The sequence below is a fragment of the Diuraphis noxia genome, unplaced genomic scaffold, assembly GCF_037042655.1.
Source record: "Diuraphis noxia isolate RWA-SAM2 unplaced genomic scaffold, SU_Dnox_SAM2 contig0005, whole genome shotgun sequence".
NCBI lineage: Eukaryota > Metazoa > Arthropoda > Insecta > Hemiptera > Aphididae > Diuraphis > Diuraphis noxia.
Window position 1 is genome coordinate 18,753,791 of NW_028301715.1, and position 18,838 is coordinate 18,772,628.

Consider the following 18,838-nt stretch of genomic DNA (forward strand, 5'->3'; position numbering starts at 1 on the left):
ACTAGTAGGTATTATTAATAGTATCATTATGTATTTAGGTATTAGTTTTAATATCTGTACATAGGCGTGCGCAGAGTTTCAAGTCAGGGGCAGCGAATATTTTTACCGGCCCATACATGGGTATTAAGTTAACATTTTTAAGCTCAAAATCAAAATTTAACCTTTGACCTTTAAATAAAAATATTTTAAACGATAATCATTGGTTAATCATAGATTGTTTTTGCTCAATACCGGTATACCATATCAAAATTAAAAATACATCAAATATCAACAACACATTATTCTTTATTATTATAATACGGTTATATAAGTATTATTATGTTATTATTATATAGTTCGGCCCATACAAATATATTCAAACCGTCCAGGGGCAGCAAGAGCACACCTTGCTGTCCCTGTGCGCACGCCTATGTATCTGTATAGTATAGTGAAGTGAAGCGTCGTTTTAATAAATACTGTAATTTAATATTCAATTCATATACAATGTATGTGTAAAAATCAAAATATTACAGATATTAATATATTAGTTAATTCTAATTATAGCAGAAGTTTAAAAATATATCGTCTTTTAACAACTGTTGACGATTTTCTAACTTAAGGCATCAAATTTGCAATTATTTATAGCAATGGTGTAATTATAATTTATAGTAATGTGCACTTAATTCGGAATGGGTGTTACGCATATTAATATAAACATTGTGGTCGTGTTTTATGTTTAAAAATCGATTACATTGTAGTCTATATAATAATAAGGTCCATATACTATTATATGTTCTAAAAAAACTATAAATATTATCATTATATCACTAAAATATTATAATTAATACAAACCCAAGAGAAAAAAATTGCTTAATTAAAAACAACTAATATTTTATAAGTATATATTATATTTTTAATACATTATAATATTATACAACGGTAATATTGCTAATTAATACAAATTACCTACATTCGACCAAGAGCAAATATTGTTTTACCAATTAGGTTTTATGGAAATTTGGAATATTTTACAGTAATTGTAAGAATCAATGTGCGTATCACACTCTAACCCATAGGCAATAAAAATACATCGATACTAAAAAATTACTAAAAGTACGGGCGAGTCATTTCTCAACCAAAACCGTTCCATTCCCTTTTCGGCCGATTCACTTTTCGACCGAAATCGTACCCTTCCCTTTTCGTCCAATTCACTTTTCGACCAAATTTAAAACAATATATCGATTCGCTTTTTGACCAAAAAAAAAAATTTATATAATAAATTTAAAATATTAATATGATAATATACTATTGTTGCCAATAATTATTAAGTATAATATTAAAAGAACTTGATGCCCGCAATGTGTTGTCTCTGTCTTACAAAAACGTAACGTACCAAATTTTACGCTCAGCAGAACACATGTAGCTGTGTTAGTTTAAAATTTAGAGTGAATTGACTTCTAATAAAATTTAAAGGTAATATTATCATCTAGAAAACTCACATGTTTTTTATAATATTTTAATTTTAAAGCTAGTTATGAGTATTTTAATATGTAAAAACTATTTAAAATTTTTAAATACTCATAACTCGCTTTAATAAAATATGATAAAATGCTTATGAGGTTGTCTAGATAATAACTAATAATTTAAGAGGACACTACACCCGCATGTATTGTCTCTGTCTTACATGTAGAGTTTCCACCTCTCCGGGTTTCGCCCGGATACTCAGGTTTTACAAATAAATCTACGGGCTACGGGTTCAGTGAATTATTCTCCAGTTTATCGTAAAATTAGTTCTAATTCTGTCTAATATGTTCTAATATTGAAAATTAAAAAAAATGTTATTTACGATTTTAAACATAAATAAACAATAAACATATTTTGTACTTTTCAACATATAATAAAATATGTGATTAAATTAACTTTTTTTTTCAAATTGTTATACATTTTATTAATTATATTTTAAATTTTATCTGTTATACACATAGGTATATAATATAGTAAAATTGTATTTACCTTTTTTTTTTGCTTATTAGCCTATTTCATCTCCGGGTCTGCCATCTTTCAAAGGTGGCAACCCTACTTACACGCGTACTACATAGAAATTTTTCGTTCACGAGTTTCAATATAATTGTGCTGTTAGTTTTGATATTAGAGTGAATTGACCCATTATCAAACTTTTAGGTAAAAACATTATCTGTGTTCTCATGTTGGTTTTTTACGATATTTTAATTTTTAAATGAGTTATGAGCATGTTAAATGTGAATATTTGAAAATTCGCATAACTCATTTAAAAATTAAAATATCGTAAAAAACCATGATGATAACACAAATAATGATCTTACCTAAAAGTTTGATAATGGGTCAATTCACTCTAATATCAAAACTAACAGCATACTATTGAATCTAGCGAACGAAAATTTGCCATGTAGTACGCGTGAAAGACAGAGACAACACATGGCGGGTGTAGCGGTCTCTTAAATTTTATTAGAGGTCAATTCAATATACATTTTAAACTAACAGAGATACACGTATACTACTGAACGTAAAAATTGCCATGTTATACGCACTTGTAAGACAGAAACAAGTAACAACACATGCGGGTATCACGTCCTCTTAATATACAAACAGTGTTAATACATGGGTATTTTTACATTTTAAATAATTTTCTATATTTAATTTTATAACATTTTATGCAACTTATAATATTAATAACAAGTGTTTATTATCCCCATCCATATAATTTAAATATTGGAGGAGGAGCGTATAATGAGAACAGGTGTTTCAGGCTCTTTCTGTGTATTTCATGTAGTTTTATTTACTGGAGAAGGAGCATTGAGCGGATTTGAAAACATACGGAAATATACAGTAATGAGATTTGTATGTCATATTAAAACGATTAAAAAAAAAAAAAAAAAAAAAAATTGTTAGATATTAAAAATTAAATGTTTTCTTTAGTTTTAAAATAATTTTTTTTTTTTTTATGGTTAGGGCTTCGACAACTGAGGTCATTAGCCTGGGGAACTGTAGGGGAAGTTACTGTAAGGTTTTAACTAGCGATGCCGCCCGTGACCGAGATTTGAACCGGCGACTGCGTGCGTCGCAACCGACGCCTTAGTCCGCTCGGCCACTCCACCCCCTAAAATAATTTTATTATATCTTATTAGTATACTTATAAATATACTCACATATATAAGATGTAAACGCCTAGAGTGGTTAGGACATGTATGGAGAGCGGATGGAGATTTATTAAAGAATGTTCTGATACGAAAAATAAATAAAAAACGTCCACTTGGAAGACCAAGAACAAGATGGAAAGACACAGTGGAAAAGGATATGAGACTAATAGATGAGGATGCAACGTTAGACTGGACTTTGAACAGAGAAAAATGGAGAGGCTTACTAGTGGCAGCGCAGGTCCTTAATGGACCGTGAACCTGTTGATGATGATGATGATATATTATTAGTTATTACTTACTGAATAACTGAATATGCCATAATAACCTATTAGTGGTTGTAATTAAAAAAAGCTATAAACATAAATAGTTTACCTATACTTTTACACATATAAACAATATTAAGTATGACTCCTAAATATTTTCATAATTTCTGTTTTCGATATGAATAAACACGTTTAAAAACATAAATTGTTTGTTCCTGTGGTTCAGAATAAGAGGTAGATGGTAGGTAATATAATATAAGATAATACTAATAATATTATTATAAATAAAAATATATAAAATACATATTTCGATCATAACAATGGTTCTTTTCATTTTCATTTTTTTCATGCGTTCGAATGCGATCTGAGCACGTAACACATACAAACACACACACGATACTCGTATTATATAATACATTAATATTATAAGTTATAATAACATATACGTATAATAATCCACTTACAATACACATCCCGTGCGTTGAAAAGTCACATATTTTTTTTCTTCCACTATACCATTTTATGGATATGTTATACGTGATACTGCTGCATCGGGTATTCATAAAACAAAATTCGTTCCGAGTCGTTAGAAAAATGTGCTAATTTATAATAGCATATAAAACTTACAATATGTATTAAAAAGACGAACGTCACACTAGTTGATCTCGCGATTAAGTGCTTTTTGAGAGATCAAAATAATCATACAATTAGGTCCTTGTAGAAACAATTCTCTTCCCCACAATATATTGGAAATGTATCTCATATTATAAACATTAATCTTCATTGATAAATCTATTTAAAAAAAAAATTTCTTGTTTTTATCCGAATTAAATTAATATTTTATCGATTAACTTTAAAATTGAACAATATTGTTTGTTCACTTACTGTTAAAGATGTATATAAGTATATAACTGAACATTTTCATCTTTGACTTACCTCAATTCAAGTCCATAGTTTTTATTATAAGGAAACAATATTTATACATCGCGTTATCGCTGTCAGTATTTAAATTTTTATTATATATCTATATGTATGTAAGAAATATACAACATATTATAATTTTATAATTTTTTTACGTAATATATGTTACAACTTGAATAAATTCATTGATTAATTTAAAAAGACAGGTGAGCATATAGGCGTGAATCACTCATAGACCATAATATACCATAAATCATAATACGATTCAGGTCCCACGATATCATAATTCATAATGGTGTATCTGTGATAAAAGAAGATAAAGAAAAAAACGTTTATTATAAATTATAATAATCGATGTGAACATTTGAATCATGAAATGTGGTTATATTCGTCGTGTTTTGTGCCTATGAGCACTTCTAACGGCCATAAAAAATATGTTACGCACATTATCCGTGCATCATTTTATGATGTATCAGGTATCTACTACAATTATATTGATTTTGGTGTTATGGTCGAATAGACCCAAACTGACACTGCAGTTTTGTAAGTTATTTTCAGTCGTATCCTACAAGTAAAAACGTTAATAACTAGGTAAGCCCCTATAATATGTCTATACCAGTTGATCCGTTGAATGTTAGACATTCATTATTTATATACAAAAATAATTCACGTTTTTGAAAATATTTTTTTCTTAGATAATTTTTAGTCATTATAAACAAAATTATTCTTAAAAAAATATTTTTATTATTTCGTTAGGTTAGGTTAAGACAGATTGCTGATTCGACTGGTCCTTGTCGGATATTATAATATTATTATCTGTTTCACTCGGATCGTTTCTCTAAATAAAGTTTATACTTCAAACTACAAGTTTATTTTTGTAAGAACTAGTATTAATGAGACTGTTTCTTTAATACTTGATGAATCACAATAAGTAATATTATTATATTGCTGTACATTATATATCAACTTATCACATCATCAAAACGAGAATCATCCTTTTCTTTTAAATAATTTTTTCGTTAGATGATATCTTTGAATATTTTTAAAGTAATAAGTTATTAGGATAAAATATTTGGATGATATCATGGAGTCTAAGATGATTTGAAATAATAATAAATAATAGTTGTCTATCAATATTTTATAGCTTGTAAAAATTGTCAGCTTATAATAAACAATAGATTTTATAAACATTTATTATATGTTTATTAAAAATCATATTTAAAAACTATCCTTGGTAGCTAAATATCTACATTTTAATATTTCAGAAGTTGTTCTTTGAAATTTAATTATAAATAATATAGTATCTTGATAGAAATTTTCAAAAAGTTATCTTTTGTTCACAACTTAATTAAATACTTATAATGCGTACAAATTTCTTTATTAATAACTATTTTTTATTATATAACCTCATTTTTCTTTTGATATATTTTTCATTGCAATATTACTATAGGTTCCTCCATTATGTTTAAACCTGTTAAACAAGAAAAATAGATAAAATTGAAAGTAATATAGCTATTAGGTATTCAAAAACGGCGTATTAGATTTCAACACATAAGCTAGAAAGACATGGCACATGACTTGATCAAGGTCAATAGTATTTTACAAACATAAATGTTATCATATCATGTTCGTCCCACTGATTATAATACGTTCATCTCGTACTACCAAGAGCAAGATAAAAATGAAAGTTACTCTGACCTCATGATACAATAAACAGTGGAAAAGACATTATTTTGTAGTTTGACGTTTCGTATTTTTTAGAAAATGCATTTTGATGTCGTCTTAAGGATAATTAACTTTAAAATTTTAAAATTAATCTTAAAATTATACAATTAATTGTGTTAATTGTATGTGATTTCCACTAACAATTATATTAAAGTTATCGTTAGCAGAAGGTTTAAATTGTATTGTATAGATGGGTTTTCTTAGGAAAGCTATAACAAATTTGCGATGTTTTTAATGCATATAATTATATTAAATTATATAATACATGCAATTTATTTCTTATATAAACAAATATATATTTAAGTTTTAAAATAGAAAAGTTACAGTTTCTTGTAAATCAATGACTCGTTTGTTCCTTTTTAACGTATTTTAATGATTAATGCAATTTTATTTATACACAAATTAAAAATGTACAGATATATTTACTGATATATTATTATAAAATAATAAATGTACAACACAATACATGCACTGATAACAAAAATGTATTAAAATAAAAAAGTTATAATTTTTTTTAAATGAATGGTTCTTCAATAATTCATATACATATGTGTCTATACTTCCTATTATAAACTTATAGTGGATTAGAACTAAACATATGTTTAGTATATACGGAAGTAAGATATATCGACAGCATGAAAATAATTTTAATGGGAAATATATGATGTTCATATTTTTATTAATTCATTATATGATACACTATGCGAGCTTACTTCAGAGTATAATAGTGATGTATAGAAAATATTATGTTTGAAATGCAGTGGCCATACGCGTGCAAATAGACTCATTAGAGCAAATTCGTAACAATGAATTCATTATATTATGAGGTCGCATTACACGATACATGAAATAAACGCGTTTTTTTAGACTTTTGTTAATTTGTGTATTTAATAATGAGGCTATCCGATCCTATTAAAGATAACGAATCATTTAAAAATTCTATATTCTTACTTTAAAACATAATACATGGGTATAGGCAATAAGTTAGCAACTATATTTTTTAACTTGTAAAATACACCATGTATAATCCAATAAAAATTTGGATTAAATAAATACGCACTACAAAGAAATTTCGAGATAAAATCTGAAAATGGACTGTTTACCTACGTATAATTAATAGTATAATATTATAATGTTATAATTGGTAGGTACGCATAAATTATACAAACTTGACGATGTAACGAGCAATAGAAGATTTTATATATTAGTAATCTGCCCATCGATGTCGAATCAGAACCTTTAACAAGACAGCGAGATTAGTCTTATAGAAGTTAATATTTACGCTAAAAAACCAAATCACATGTGTATTTTTGTTATTTATTAATAAAGGTTGAAAATGCATAGTTTATTAGCATAAAACACGCGTGTATCATAGTTATGTATTGAGTACGATTTTGTTTTTAATTTTCATCAATTTTATTGTTCATTTCTCGTGAAATAAATCTAACGTTATCGTATTTTATCGAAATTTCGATTGTAAACTAGGTATCTATATATTTAAAATAATATGATATAAACCTTATAATAATATAATATAATATATACCTTTTTAATGTATATTATTATTCATTATGTTCTATGTGGCTTAAGTTTTGTTTACTTCGTCCCTTATTCCCACGACATAGCATATTATACAAGGTGTCACGCAAGAATTTACCCATTGCGATATCTCATGAAATAATGGAGATATCAAAATCCTGGTTTTATAATAAGATTCACAGGGATAAGAACTACAATTATTTCATTTTTTAATTTATTTTAATATTTTTGTAAAAAATTTAAAAAATATATTCTTTTATTTAATTATTTCCAAAAAAAAATTAAAGATATCCATTTTGTAGAGTTTATTTTTCTAAAAATATTGACGTTCAAAATTTTATTTTCATTAATTTCCCAATTTTTAATATTTTTTCTAGTTTTGAAGAAATAAAATATGATTATAAATGTATAACTATTAGGAACACGGAAAGTATTCGGCCGGCTGTATGGGAATGCGCGCGTCGCGGTGGGTTACATGTTTGATAACATTACGGACTACGTTGTTAAATAATTCGCAATTTTTCTCGAAATTAAAAAAAATATTAAAAATCGGGAAATTAATGAAAATAAAATGTTGAAACTTCAATATTTTCAGAAAATTAAACTCTACAAAATGGCTATCTTTAATTTTTTTGGAAATAATTAAATAAAAAAATATATTTCTTAACTTTTTTACCAAAACATTAAAATAAATTAAAATATGAAATAATTATAGATCTTGTCACTGTGAATCTAATTACAAAACCAGAATTCACCGAGATATCACCATTATTTCGGGAGATATCGCAATGGGTAAATCCTCACGGGACACTGTATACAAATTATCACCAACAACTTTATCCACGATTCGTTATTGTTTTTGTGAAGTCGTACTGAAATAAATGTTATCATAATATAATATTATTGTTGCTTGTTAGTATAATATAGATTGGTACCTACTTATCAGTGTTGGTGAGTTGCGGCCCAAACCCTAAATAACGTACGAGTTGCGGCCCGGGTTTATGAGAGGTACGTCCGAGTTGCGGCCCGGATTTATGAAAGGTACGTACGAATTGCGGCCATACAATAATGTATATATTACATATATATATTATATACTATATGTCTATATATAGTAATAGTATATAAACATCACGATATTATGTAGGTATTTTCTAGTATAAATTGCCGTTCTTATATTAATATTGGTCGTTGGTCGTAAAGAAAATAAAAGTATTCATAAAATTATAGAATATAATATAATATATTAATATTATGACATAATATTAAAAAATAAAAAATAAATTAAAGTATAATTGGTGTAATATATTATGATAATAATGTCCAAAAAAAATCAAAGCATTTTCATAATGTAAGTTATATATGGCAGATAATAAGATAAAACAATGTATATTATCTTTATCATATTATACCTAGTATACAAAAATATAACTTCCCATACGTATTGAACATTTCGTTTATTGTTATTCGTTTATACGGTACATAGGTAATAGGTATATAATATAATATATATTATATAAGTAAGGTACATATGTAATGATAATTACTCGGGCCGCAACTAACCTATACCTAAAATATTATCGGGCCGGAATTCACCGGTCTCCAACACCGAAAACGAAAGGTCGGGCCGCAACTCACCCTCAGCCCTACTTATAGCTATAAGCATGATATAACTAACATGGTATGACAGCAACAGAGTTCTGCGCATGGTGCCTACGTCATTTGGTCCTTCGACTGTTATCACAAACGTTGTTATCAGTTATCAGTTATTATTTATTTCATTTAAAATATCTAATTGTTTTAACACCCGTTGAGTTTTGTACATGATTTAAGATATCGTGGTTTTGTATGATTTTTATTTATATTTTTTGATTAATTTTGTTATTATTATTAAAAAAATACTGTACTCACCTTGTCTATTGAAATTAAAAATGTTGACTTACTTACTTTTGTTAAACCATTATGTCTGATAATTATTTTCATTTGCATTTCCCATGATAAATTAACCAGATGATTTTATCCTAAATATTAATGCATTCATACTAATTACTATTTAGTATATTTATAGTCAAATAAATTAGAATTGGATAATATTAATTAATATTATTAATTACTGTTAGTTATATCATGGTTATAAGTATGTGTACACATAATGTGATTGTGCTTCAATAATATTGCGGAACATCGTGGATCAGATACAAATTGCAATAGTTCGTCTGATTCCTTTTTGACTGTTGTACGATTTATTGTTTTAATTAAATGTTGTCAAGTGTTTTTTCCTGTGACTAATTAATTACCTATTATAGTTTTTTGTTTCTGTTCTAGGTCGGACGTGCATCAGTGGTAGTCTGTTGTTCTTAGTCGGGAATTAAAAAATATAAAATAATACATTGTCACCGGTACGCTATTATATTTTCTCCACTACAGTGTTACTAGTACGTTTTGTATCGTTGTGTATAGGTATGCGTCACCATATTATTATACATACGTAACCAGAGCCCCCCCCCCCCCCCCAATTTGATTTTTGCAATTTTTTTTGCGCCAGTAGGTAAATAGTGCGCAATTCCTGCCAATTCCTGCCGCAAACCCCGGAATTGGCAGGAATTGAGCACTAATTACTGGCGCAAAAAAAATTGCAAACATCAAATTGGGGGGGCTGAGGTAACGTACGTTATTATTATTGTTTGAAATTTAAAGTATTGATAACTTGTGTGTGTGTGTGTGTGTGTGTGTGTGTGTGTGTGTGTGTGTGTTTAATGTTATAGATTAATTAAATATTGTGATTTAAGAGGAGTTAAAATTAAGTGGGTCACGAAAAAACTTGATACTAAGTATGGGGCATATATGATGTAAAAAAATGTCTAACCGGATAATATTTAATTGAGTCTCGCAAATACTTTTGGGTCATTGGAGTTGAATCCAACAAATTTTGTTAGGTTGTTTGAGTCTCTTAAGCTTATTAGCATTACCCAGGAGATACCCGGTCGAGGTTGGCTGAGTAGTTTCCCAAAAAATGGGTGTGATTGCTTACACCGTTTACACCGTTTTATTTTTTTATTATTATTGTAATAATAAGTTTAAAGAGTCAATTAATTAATAAATATTACAAATTATAATAATTGTGTTTAATATAATAATGTCATGAGTTAAATAGGTATTACTTATTAATTACTGCTAAAAATTTTAATTATACAGATTTTAAAAAATTAATGTTGGCACCAGCTATTTAGGTATTGCTATAGCGATTTTATCTAAACGGACTCAATTCAAATATATTAAGATGAACTGAATTCAAAATCATAAAAGTAGCATATACTCAATTCAATATCACTGGTATAAGGTATAACCATCATTGCACGGAGGATCAGAAGCAGCGCTTTAAAAGCGGATAGGGTGAAAAAAAGCTCTGTGAAGGTTATATATATGTCTGATGATAATGGTTAGAAAACAAAAAAAAAACTGCAGGTCTGAATATACTCCTCCGTGGGAAAATTTTCCACTTCATATTTTTCTCGAATACCATTGATGTTTACTAAAAATGAATATAAATCAAAGTCATAAATAACAAAACAATAACAATAATACTAATAATGCAAGTAATTAATCAAAACAATTAGACAGTTAAGAACAACGAGTGGAAATTAATAAATAAATAACAATAGAATACATATTAAGTAGGTGTGGCGAATTTTATTTCTTGTACAATAATTCGTGACATACGCCTTATAGTCAGTTTAGTTTAGGCAACATCAAAGACGCCAATTTCCTATATTATACAAACACGCATACGTAATTTGCCTATAAAAACGCCTGGTAAAGTGTGTTCGATCAGGTATTATTAGTTACACGTTACACTACAGAGGCTTGCTAGATACTTAGAGTATAATGTCTATACATTTGTACCTGGGTAGGTATGTGATTGGAGTAAATAATAATTGTATACAGGGTCATTCTTTTATCAAACAACACTCATTATTTAAAAAAGTATTGACTTTTTAAAAAATATTTTTTTACATAGTTTCAAGTTGTTAAAAACCAACGTTTTTATTAAAAAATTATATTTTTTATCCTTATCATTTTTTAAGTTTTTTACTTTTTTGAATGGCAACAGAGTTTTAATTTCATATTACAAAGCAGAATATTTTTCTAAGTATTTTGATTCATAAAAATCGAATTTAGGACCAGCAGTTTATCAGTTATAAGTATTTAAAGTTTAGACAAGTGGAGTAGTGGACAAACATTTTGCGGGGTAACCCCATACCATTCCACTCTGCCAATCTAAACTTTAAATACTTATAACTCATAAACTACTCGTCCTAAATTCGATTTTTATGAATCAAAATACTCGGAAAAATATTCTGCTTTGGAATATGAAATTAAAACTCTATGTTGTCATTCAAAAAAATAAAAACTTAAAAAATGATAAGGATAAAAAAATATTTAAAAATACAATTTTTTAATAAAAACGTTGGGTTTTTAACAACTTGAAACTATGTAAAAAAATATTTTGAAAAAAGTCAATACTTTTTTTAATAATGAGTGTTGTTTGATAAAATAATCACCCTGTATACAATTACTGTATTATAAATAGTAATCCAACCGTATTTGTAAAATTTGCCAAATTCTCCGTACATTGCAGATACTTTTATACATAGTGTACAAAAAACCAAAACATTCCGTGCCTGCAGGAAATGTTGGAATAATGTAACTATATTGAAAGACACTGATGACTTTTAAAATGTCTATATGACATAGTTATATTTAATGCTTAAACACCCACCCATAGTTAGTGCTAATAACAAAATTACTTCAAAAAAATTGCCTGAAAATATAACTCATTAAATTTCATCGTTCAATTGAAAATTTCAGTTATTATATATTAACATTATTATATGTTTTTTTAAAAAATTGTAAATTTTATATATGAGCTGTGAAAAGATTAAATTGTTTTCCATCGGGTTTATATCGGGTTACACCACTCTCCCCCTAATTTGTAATACGTATAATTAAAATTAATACCACTATAAAATAATATATAAACTTTTGTATATTTATGTTTCAAAATACTGTTGGTAGCTAATTTTACATAATCGTAAATCGTAATATTATATAAAGCGTAAAAAAAAACTCCGTTTGGACGACATTTTCGGGGTCAAGATCGAGTGTCGTTAGTTCATTTGCCCTGATTACAACATAAATATATCATTCATAATTTCACTATATAATATTTTACCATCGACGGTTATGAAAATTGCAGTAAGTGAGACGTAACCACGAATTAATTATACACGCGCACACTAAGTTATTAATATGATATATATATATATATTTTACATATAGAATTATTTCTTATAAGTTACCTTTATATTTATTCTATTTTACAAGTCACTACGACGTTTTGATGAATAAATCATAGTATACAAGAATATTATGAGTTACACCATTGACACGAATTTGGCGGCCCACCAGCTACCCGACGGCTTTCTTTCCAATACTTCCGACTTCCTATGCGTGCTGTTCGACCGGCCCAAAAAAGTAAATATTTAGAACAAAATACATATCATTTATCCAAGACGGGTAAGTTAATGGTGACTACCTATTAACTTGAATTAATAAGTCATATGAACATAATATCGATGAAAGTTGATGAAGTTGTAATATATAGGCAATTAAAAATAATTCATTTAACTCGCCAATCTTAAAGTTAATATGGACAAAAAATTACATTAAATCAGATCTCAGAATATTGTTACCTTTACAACTATAAATAGTATGTGTATCACATAAATAATATTTTTCTACAATCCATGCATGATTTTATATTATCAAGAAACATAACAGTAGTTATATTATAGTATTTGATTATATTTACAAAGTATAGTTCAATTCTAAGTAACTTTAATTTAAAACCCTAAATACGAGTACAATAATTTATATGCATATGAAACCATCAAAACACAGACTCACGGCTGGATTTAAGCAATCGATTTTGTGCAAACAATCATTTACTATATACCATTTCCTTGTATTGTAATACAACATAGACTATAATAATTGTAAACAGGACAAAAAAAATCAAGTTCACTTGCGTTCAGTTACAATTAATATTATATAAGCAATTTATAAACTTTTATAGAAGTTATCGTTCGAAAAATATTATTTTTATTATCTCCACTTCTCATTCCTTCAGCCGTCGTAAACTTTCACCAAGTAGAATACTTAATTTTGCCACCAACACTAATTATTATTATGATACTATATTGTCAACACACTCTACCGATTGTTAGTATTATTATTTTTTTTTCTGGTTTTACGTAATTTATTGATATGTATTCGAAGCGCCACAAATGATCGAGAGGTAAACAATAGTGTACCTAACAATATAGTATAATTATATATATTATAGTGTAGTATGTACGTAACGCGATTAGGAAACGTTCGAGAAATCTCGCCCCGTTTATGTCGTACAATATTATACATCATAACATAATATAATAATTGTATTAATCTTTGTAATTTATAGGTAGACTGTATAAAAGTTGAATAAGTGATATTATGAAAACTATTGATACCTAAATTTAAAAATCTTAAGAACTTGATAAGTGGGAAATAGGTGAAATTTATAATATATTATGAACTTCTATGAAAAACAATTTAAATTGTTTCAAAAATGAATTGCAGTTTGAAACTAAGGATTAAATGTATGAGATAGATGTATTTTTTTAGTTTATTTAAATACTAATTAAAATCATTAAATATTATATTGCACACACCAATCACGGTCAATGACCTTTGCAGTCAAGGCCTTGTATGTATAATAATTTAAAAAAAAACATTTGGTAGAAAACATGATATTGATTGGTCAATAGGATACGGTTAGGTAAACCGAAAACATAAATATTAAAATAATAAAAAAATGTTCTATATATGTAGCTAGTGATTTATATTAACCTAATATAAGACACTTATTATAATCTCATCGCGGGGAGGTTTTTTGGTTTAAAAAAAAAAAAGTTTTTATTGTATTACATCAAAATATTGTAATATATTTCCTAAACTAATAGTAAAATACTACATACTACACAGTACACAGACATTTTAAGTGGTTTTGCGGTATTGTGTTGGACTGCAGGTGATCATGGGCCAACTACGATCTGGACAGGAGTTTGACTTTTCTGGTTCAACCGAACCTTGTGTCGTGATGAACCTAACCAGAGGATCACTACGGCCCAGCACGACGATTGACGAAGGGGCTATTGAACGGTATGTGTCAGCCATCAGTGAATACTTGCAAAACGTGCTAGGAGTTCCCAAGTCCAGGTATTATTTACATCTTTAACAAATAGGTTAGGTTAGGTTGAAATATAATCCATACGAATAATTATATAATAATAGGCGCATGTAAACTCTACCACAATATTAACAATTCGTCAGGGGAAAAAACATAGAAAATTGGGTCCATATAAACTTTGCCAGGGAAAAAAATCAGGTAGGTAAACTTGAGTTCATATTAACTCTGGCAGTGAAGAAAATTAAGTAACAGTATGTAATTAATACCTATAACATAAAAAATAATTTTACAACAATAATCATCCGGTTGGGACATGTTAGTTTCATACCATATACAAAACACCTGCAGTAATAACACATGCAGAGTGCCAGAGTATAGCTTGTATTGCAGAATGGGTCAGTTTGAGGGTTTTATAGACACACATAATATTTGGATACCACGGGACCAAACCGTAATCATTATATTATATTACTAGATAATAAGCTCATGCATTGTCCAGTAACGATTTTGTTAGTTTTCAAACACCGTAGAAGCTATTGTATAAATTAACCCGATTGGGTTAGAGATAAACTCTACTAATTTTTAAAATGAATAAACTCTCCCGGGTCAACGTTATATTTATCTATGTTTTATTTTTTTAGAAATAATGTCTTCGACAGCTTAAGTGATTAATCGTTATAGCCTACAATGTATAAAATCATCATATATGTGTGATGTGTTTTATAATATTATACATATTATACATTTTTATTATTTACTATAATTTATTTATATAATTGGCTTTATAAAAATTGTGTTTATTTATGCCATTATAAAAATTAAATTTAAATAATTTTATTAGTATCTATTGACTGTAAAATTATAGCCAAGTTAAAGCTCAGCTATACCTTGTAATTAAAAATGTAAAACAAGGTTTCACGTAAGTAGTTAATTCTATAACTATACAAGCACAGTTTTTTTTTATAGTTTTTATTTTTAAATTTTTATAGTAAAATTGTATAGACATTTTGTGTTATACAATAATATTATAATATTGTATCAAAAAACTTCAGACAGAATTATATGCGAGAAGCAGCAATTTATACAATACTGTATAGAAACATTCAAACATGCTGTAATAGTATCTATATACAGTTCATCCATAATGTCATTCATCCATATATATATATATATATACAATATTTAAATGCTGTTTTTTTGACAGTAATTTAAAACAATTTCCATTTAAGGGCATACATTTCTTATAAATTTTAGTTAAATAAAACCGTATTTAGTTGTTTGACTAGTCACGGCAGAATTAACTAGGGTACCTAATACTGTAATAGGGACTTTTGTGGCGTACCTTACGTACATAATATATTACATAACATTACCAACAAACATTATAAAAATGTGTTTTATCTGTGACAATTATATAGTTATATCATAATATTATGACGTATCGACGTTATTTTAATACAAAAACTTAGTAACTTAACTTAGAAACTCATGCAACGATTGAACCTTTGACCCGACATTAAAATATATTCATAGAGATAAATTACCACCACCCTATGAAAGGATGATGTATATAAACTTCAAAAACTATACAATTCAATACGATGATTCACATACGGTGTATAATATTGCATGTTACAAAATAAGTGGGTTTCAAAATAAATGTCTTTGAAATAATCAAATCATTGAATATCTATTAAATAAATATTCAAAAAGTACCTATATGATGTTAAATAAGTTATACGTTATATCATAATTGCGTTTACCTTCAATTATGATAATATTGATAAGTGTAACGTCATACAATATCAATATCACACCACCACTCTGTAGTCATTAGTGAATAATTTGATATCTTTGCATAAATGATTTAGGTGGGTATACATATTATTTTGAGTATATATTATGTTTTTTCTTCTTTAGATTTATCGTTGTTTGCTATTGAATTAACTAGTATTTAATGATGCAATATGATGTGTTGATACTTATCCATGCGGCATTGCGTATTATTCATTTGGGTGCTTGTCAAGTCTCTCGGCGATTTTTAGTTCTATATACCACATAAATATTATACATACTATATTATTAAAAGAGTTAGGTTAGGTTATAATCTCGGTGGTTTTATTTTTATTAGCCTTTATAAAAAATTGGCTCAACATTTAAAGCATCTTACATCTAAACCAAATAAATTAAACAATATTAACGAATTATATTTAAAAAAAAAATATATATATATATATATATATTTATAATATATTTAGCAATGTTATTTGGTATATTAATTGTTGTATTTGGCGTACTCGTACCACGACTGCAGATGTTCGTTTACTAAACAATACGGTCGTCGGTGGTGAGACGTGCACAATTATTTCTATTATTATGATAGGTTTGTGTATTTGAAACTGTGTTACGTTATACAATATACAAACATATGATAATATTATAAAATATCGGTGAACATGCATTTTTTTAAGCATTGTCCGTACGAGATTATCACGGTTTTCATCATTGCATGATGGATAGATTTTTTTTGTGTACCTACCTATACGCAGTGGTGGTGGACTGAGCTTATATTTTAAATAATGCATTTCATACTTGCTGCCACCACTCCATAATATAATCTAATATACATTATTTACATATAACAAAGTTATGATGTATATATATAAAATGTGGCTGATTGAGGTCAGGCCGCGGCCAGACTTAACCATAGATTTTGACGCCACGCCTTCTTGAAGTTGGCTGCTTAAAGTAGCTGCCGTAGCTGCGTCTAAACTGAACCTTTTGGTCTGCCACTGTACCTACAAGTATAAAACTGGGAACGTTGTTTATACTAGCACATAGATATTTGGAATAATGTTTTATACGTATAGTAGTGCACTAATAAAATTTAACATTCACATTCACTAAAATAGATCAAAGGTTACAGAAAATATCGAAGTTATTTATAGTAATTTCGATTTTTCATACATATAATTGTAGGGTATTTTTTGTACTATAATAATGAAAAAACATAAACATAATAATACATATATCACCTACATTTGGCTATTGTGTATATTTTAATATTATATAAATCGCATGGGCAGCTATATAGGTGTAAATGCTACTTATCGTTGTTATTATTATTATTTTAATTTCAAAATAAAAGATCCGTCGACTAAACGATACAAAAAAAAAAAAAAAAACGATTTGTTTATAATAATGCTATACTATTTTTATATTTTCATATGTGAAGAATCATGATTTTTTACTACGAACACGATATGGCGCTGATTGGCAACAATGGAAGAACTTTGAAACGCATTTGGTCTGAAAGCGGTACGTTTCCTTCGGATTGAAATGCAGACGATCATGACCATCGACTGAAGTTTTAACATCAATAATAATAATATATAACATAAAAACCAATATAAATTATAAAAAACAATAATTGTACCGAGTTTTCATATTTTATTCGATCTATTTGGTACAAAATTACAGACCTATAGACATAATAATAATGATCATAATAATATTTATGTAAATATATATATTTATAAACACATACACGTACGTAAGATATATGTTCACATAATATATTAATATATGTATATATATATATATATATATGTATATATACTTGATGTGCATTATCTTTGAATACAATTATGATAAATAAAATTGGTCTTAAACTCAAATAAGTAATTAAGTAAAATTCTTTTGAAATAAACAAAGTGGCACATACTAAACGGCTTTAGTGTATTGTAATCTAATATTATGTAATCAGTATGTGTGTTATAAACAGATGCAAAGAATGATATTGTAATAACATGACTATAACTAAGATTCACGAGATATTCTCCGTAATTTAATTGGCATATACATATATATATATATATATAAATATATTTTTTTTTATATTATGGATTAGATATTACACATATATCATGGTAAGGTAATATATG

At 27.3% G+C, this 18,838-nt stretch overlaps 1 protein-coding gene across 2 annotated transcripts; it reads left to right on the forward strand.

The window, feature by feature from the left end:
- Positions 1-12,835: 12,835 nt before the first annotated feature.
- LOC107171358 (macrophage migration inhibitory factor homolog) lies at positions 12,836-18,324 on the forward strand. Of its 2 annotated transcripts, none has more exons than XM_089229255.1 (3): positions 12,836-13,138; positions 14,736-14,866; positions 18,130-18,324. In XM_089229255.1, the coding sequence occupies exons 1-3, from the start codon at positions 13,034-13,036 to the stop codon at positions 18,230-18,232; spliced, it is 339 nt and encodes a 112-aa protein (XP_089085381.1). In that variant the 5' UTR covers positions 12,836-13,033; the 3' UTR covers positions 18,233-18,324. The 2 variants fall into 2 exon arrangements, with proteins under 2 accessions (XP_089085381.1, XP_089085379.1); XM_089229253.1 differs by having other exon boundaries at positions 12,843-13,138; positions 14,736-14,923.
- Positions 18,325-18,838: the final 514 nt, after the last annotated feature.